The following is a 6002-nucleotide window of genomic DNA, read 5'->3' as shown; positions in this document are numbered from 1 at the left end:
TACACATATGTGTAGGGTGGGGTGTATGGTATGGTATGGGGGGTGGGGTGGATGTGTATGGAAGGTTTGTGAGGCAGTGACCTAGGGTACGTTGAGGGTGTGTATCTGTGGGGGGTTGGAGGGCTAGGGTGTAAGTATGTTAGGTTTGTGGGGTGTGAGGGAGGCTGGGGGAGTGTATGGGAGTACCACATGGCGCACAGTCCCCAACGCGGGCAGCAGCAGCAGGCACAGGCACTCGCCAGCGCCTGCATGGGGCACAGCTCCAGCCAGTGCTGCACATCCTGGTGAGGAGCACAGCCTGCCTGGCCCACCTCTACTGCAGGGGCTCTGCACTTGCAGCTCCCACACTCGTGCAGTACTGAGGAAGCCCCACACTGGAGCTGGCTGCCTTTGCCACCCCCTGGCACGCAGGTCCTGGGACTCTGCGGGAAGTGGAGGGGAGCCCTGCTCCCTGGAGGCCCAGGACCTGCGCGGCAGGGGGCAGGGAAGGCAGCCAGCTCCAGCGTGGGGCTTCCCTTGGTACTGTGCAAGTGTGGGGGCTGCAGGCTCGTGGCACGGAGCCCCACATGACAGAGGTGGCCCGGACAGGCTGCACACCTTGCCACCACGTACAGTGCTGGCCAAACTTGCGTACTGCTGGGCATCAGCACTTGTGTGGGGCACAAGCACGCCAAGCACCCCTGCCTGCTGCTGCTGCCCACAGCAGGAGCTGCGCACTATGCAGGGAGGTGTGGGGCTCCCCACCCCACAACGCTCCCTCACAAGCACAGCCTAGTCAGCCAAGCTCTGTGCTCCTGCTGCCCGCCAGGCACCACCCCTGCACTGCTGCTAGCCCCACACTCTCAGCCCCAGTCAGCTGCAGCTCACCCCCACCACTTCCCTACCTGTTGCTAGGAACAAGCAGGATGCCAGGGAAGCCCAGCAGGTCCCCCTGGGGCAGTTGCAGCAGCCACAGCCACCACCACAGCCCCACCTGGAAGCTGCTGTTGACAGGGCCAGACCCTGCCGCCCACAAGGGTGGGAGTGAGGCACAATAGGGTATGTTTTGCAGGGGGGCGGGGAAGTGTATACATGGGCACCTTACTCACACCCTCTTGGGTGGAAGGGCTGGGCAGGGTACAATTCGTTGGTGGGTGCCCATGGGCCAGATGAAAGTGCCTGGTGGGCTGGATCTGGCCCACAGGCCGTATTTTGCCCACCCCTAGTTTAGCCCATGGGATCATGGCTTATCATTAAGACTCCTCAGTGCTGAAGTCATACAAAACCCACCCCCCAAACACCTACAGTTAAGTCAGCAATTCAAGACTCAATTCAAGAGTCCTTCAGCTAGAGATGGCTAACTGAGGAAGAAAATTTTACCTGAAGATCAGATTCAACAAGAAAAATCCCCAAAGCGATCACAGCATCCCTGCGGCGCTCATCTAGTTGGAAAACCCCATGGAAATCCACTGGGCACATACACAGCAGCTTCTGTACCTGCAGAAAATTTGAGAATACACCATTAAGGAACACAAAATAATTATATGGTAAAACTGTGCCCACCAACAGCAATAGGTAGCCCTAAGAAACATCCACAAGAGGCCCCTAGCTTTTCACTGCCAGAAATTAGAGATGTCAAAGCCCTGAACTCCATATGCCCATTTTCCCTGCCGAAGGAGGTTGCTTCCATAAAGGCAATTTTCTAGCCTTTTTAAAAAGTACACTGCAGTCGGGGGAGCAGGATGTCAGAATTTCCCCAGAGCAAGTCCAACACCATTGTGCACATGCTCACAGCAGAATGATTAACTTGATGGATTATATCAGTTCAGTTGCATCAATTCCCTTATCTCCAGCTTTAGCTGGCACCAATATTTCTATTTTGTGTGACAGCCAAAGGCCCACATGAAATGACCTTTATTCTTCATTCTATTAAAATCAACATATTCAGGTCCCTAAGAGAATATGGGAGTGGTAAATAGCAGGCCAGACAAGGAAAAGAATAGATGTCATACTTCCACTTTCATAATTAGGGCAAATTAATTTTCTTTCACACACAAATGGTTTTTTTAGCCTCCAAGAATCCTTTCCCACTATTTTGAAACCATCTAGGAACATCACATATGACAGGACCCAATTCAGCATTCCTTCTACATTAAGAACTGCCTCTCACTGAGGTCACAGACAGTTCTGGATGTGCAAGAAATATGCAATAAAGCCATATTAGATTTGCTCATCTCCAGCATAAACAGAAATCTTTTCTTAACTGTGGGTGGATATACATGTTATCAGTCACAGAACTGTTTCCCACATGCATAAGTATTGCTACAGTACGCTGTACTGCTCATGGGTGTGGTAAATTGCTAAAATCTTTATAATTATATAAAAGATTAAACTGCCTAGGCCAAATATTATTTCTCCATTATTTTGCCTGCAGTTACAGTACTACTTTGTAGTACTGTAACTGCTTCCACATTTGCTGAATGAACAACTAGTGAATACACAAGATCTTACATATCTACTTTTTTATTATTTAAAATAAAGAGTGAAAATATAAAGACAAGAGGTCAAAGGGATCTGACTTTCAAAGATGCTGAGCACCGACAACTCTCACTGACGTCAACACATGTACCAACAGAAGGTTGCATCGATTTCAGCAGAGGATAGCACTTCTGAATGTCAGGTCGCTTCTTATTTTGGTACCTAACTTCTAGCACTGAGGAGTGAAACTTTTGACCAAATTATTTTTCCATCTGAAAACATCAGTTTCTACTATTGGCTTGAAATAGAGCATATGTGATTTCTTTTGTTTTTATTATTATTATACATCATTACCAAGAAGGATGCTCAACATCAATGACATGCGTCATTTAACAGGGAAATCTTAATTGCAAGTTATTACACTTCATGGTTCTCTTCACCTAAGCTTTTCAAGTAATACTTACCAGATTTTTTTTAAATGGCCACAATTGTTGATTTATAATTAAACTGAACAGCACTCCCAAAGTGACAAACAAAATACAACTAGAAAACACAAAAACTATTTACAATACAGACACTTGGCTAATACTATACACAAAAAAACAAATTTTCCATCTACTTTCTCCAGAACAATTTGCTGCTGACAGGCACATTCAGAATAGGTACCTTGAAAGATCATGGCTATAAAGTGTTGAAGAACTCTGCAGTCCTGGCATGTAATATTCGCAAAATAATCATATAGTTCTGCAAGCCACAAGGGTTTTTTTGGTGTTATCTTGTATGAGACCGAATGTATAGTTGGGAAAGACATTACACAAGGTTTTGGGCCCAAGGAGTAAAGTTGGTCCCATAAAAGAGAACACAACCCTCACCCCCCCCCGCCCCACACACACCTTGCTTCATGCATGGTTCCTGGCCCATCATAGCAGTAGCAGAACTCTAAAGCCAAGTACTATAATTCTGTACAGTCTTCCAAAGTACCACATATATTATCAGGCTCAGTGCTTAAAACCGTGCACATTCTCATTAAAGTCAAGGGGGTTATTCACAGTTTGCAGTCAGGCTCTTAGACTATACATCCAGTAAAACAAATTCCAACCCCTCTCAATTTTCATCACCCAAAACACTGCTTTGATTAAAAAACAATGTCAACTCAGATTTGAAATAACTATTTCCCTAAACAACTGGAAAGGAAAACATTGTAAGGCTAACAGAGTCTGCAGATGAAACGGGCTGTTAACAAACAGAAAGGAAACGGACAAAATGAGCTTTCCATTAACCCTCGACTGTGGGAAAAGCAAAAGTAAAAAAAGGGGCATACGATGACAACCTGGATTTTTTTTAATTTCTCTTAACAAATGAATGTATCCTTTCAATAACATACATCAAAAGAGTACCATTTGTGCGAATATATTTTGAGCAATAAGATACACAACTTGAAATGTAACAGAGCTGTCTCTATGTTCAGACAGAACAAGAACCTGCTGAATGCCCAAGGAAACTGAAGACTTGGATCCTTGATCTTTCCCACCTCCTAATTACACAAACCTGCTATGAATAATTCTCTTGCATTACCCAACACAGTGAAAGGTAACTTAATTTTGTCCCTTGTTTTTAATACTTACAGTTGGATTGTAACAAGTAAACTAATTTGTTATAAATTTAAACTGACAGCATCTCTGAAGGTCTGGAAACAACCAATAACATTGCTGCCTTAATGGTATCTAAAAGTATTTTAGGAGAAGCCGAAAGATTTATTTATGGTTAATTAAGGCATCAATGACAGACTTTGCAATGGCCCAACATTATTCACTTAAAAATATATATACACAACAGCTAGCCAGGGACAAGCTGTACATTATCTGTGTTAGTGAAGGATTTTCATATTGGGGAACTTATCAGTTCCTCATCAAGTTATGTCTGAATTCATACTTTGCCTCAAACAGCTTTATGTGCAGTAATAAACTCTGGAATCAGACTGTCTGATGTTATCATTGATAATTGGGGGAAAACCTCAAAGGTCTGACAAACTAACTGTCCTCCAGAAGCAACAAACACCTGCATTAAATTGTTATTCTAGGACTAATACCTGCATATTCTGTTTTTTCTTACACAGATTATTATCCTCACTAGACATTTTTAACTTTGAGTTAATTCACTGCAATTCACTTGAGGTAAGAAATCTATTACAGGCATATCTACAGGCCTAAACAGAATCAATGCTCCACTTGCACAATGTCCTACTTAGCATCCTTGTAAGACTGTTTGCAACAGGATTTAGTATAGTCTCATTAAGCAAGTTTACTTGCTATCAGTTCAGATGTATATGCTTCAAAACACATGAAGGTGCCTTACTTTGATTCAACCTGACACAGGGACAAGAGCTTGTTTTCTTTTACGCACCACAAAGCCAGGCCAAATTACCATGATGCTAGTTATCCCTCAAAAGTATAACCTGTATCTGGGAAACATTTTCACCCAGCAGCTCATGGGAATTTCTCTGCTTTGAGAATAAAGAGGGGAAAATCTAACTGAAACCTGGAGCCAGTTCAGGGTTAGGGTCCTGCTGTATCCCAGCTCTCTGCTTTTTTTTTCCCCATAAAGATGGTCCACACTTAGGGTTCAAATTATGGGGGCTGAGTCCCCCCATAAGAGACAAGTGCCCCCCTACTGGATTTTAAAATCATAACCTGGAGGGATCTCCTATCAGATTGCTCCTTCACTTAGGGCATTCTGATGGGCTGCTGCCCCCCCACCTCAAAGTATAATTTGAACCTGCCTACAACACACATGGAGCCAGCACCCACAAACACAACGCGATCCAAATGCATGATGACATCCCCGTTCATACACGACACCTGTTCTAGCCTCCCCCCTCATGTAACATGCACTCTCCCAGAAGGATGCCCACCCCACACCCAACACCTCCCCCATGCAACATCCCTGCATACAGCATGCCTGTCCCGTCCTCTCACTGATATAACATAGGACTCACTTGCAGGGCATCTCCCTCTGTCCCCTACATACATGACACCACCCACAACACACAACCATCTCCTAACACACTGGACACAACACCCCCACACACAACACCCACCTCATCTCCTCCACATGCATTGCATGTTGTGTGTGCTGCAGGCAGGTGTCATGTGCACAACACTCATCCCTAGCACACATGTGACACCTCACACATGACACTCACTCCTGGCTGGAACACACCACGCAACACACCCCCCACACCACCCATGCACACGCCATCTGCCCCGGCCTGTACACCCCACACCACCCATGCACATGCCACCTGCCCCGGCGTGTACACCCCACACCACCCGCCCCAGCAGACACCTGCCCCCAGTGTGCACACCCACGCACACGGCACCCGCTCCGAGGTGTGCATACCACGCAACGTGCAACACACAACCCACCGCCAGCGCGCACACGACACGCAGCATGAAACACGCGCGACACCGCCCCTGCCCGCAGCTCCCCCGCCCCGCACACGCGTGACACCCCCGCCCCGCAGCACCTTCTCCAGGGGCGCGGGT

The 6002-nt window shown here is 46.3% G+C and overlaps 1 protein-coding gene across 2 annotated transcripts in view; it reads right to left on the bottom strand.

Moving 5' to 3' along the window:
* PI4KA (phosphatidylinositol 4-kinase alpha) overlaps positions 1–5996 on the bottom strand; it is a 96624-nt gene extending 90628 nt beyond the window's left edge. For both annotated transcript variants that reach the window (XM_019506930.1, XM_019506931.1), the window contains exons 1-2: positions 5984–5996; positions 1360–1476 (exon numbers count right to left, since the gene is read on the bottom strand). In XM_019506930.1, coding sequence (XP_019362475.1) covers positions 1360–1458 — 99 coding nt within the window. In that variant the 5' untranslated portion in view covers positions 1459–1476; positions 5984–5996. The remainder of the gene's footprint in view (positions 1–1359; positions 1477–5983) is intronic.
* Between the last annotated feature and the right edge of the window lie 6 nt (positions 5997–6002).

The sequence above is a fragment of the Gavialis gangeticus genome, unplaced genomic scaffold (genome assembly GCF_001723915.1).
Source record: "Gavialis gangeticus isolate Ggan-Ray unplaced genomic scaffold, GavGan_comp1, whole genome shotgun sequence".
In the NCBI taxonomy this organism is placed as follows: domain Eukaryota; kingdom Metazoa; phylum Chordata; order Crocodylia; family Gavialidae; genus Gavialis; species Gavialis gangeticus.
Note: the sequence above shows the minus strand (reverse complement) of the source record. Positions and strands in the feature narration are given on the sequence as shown.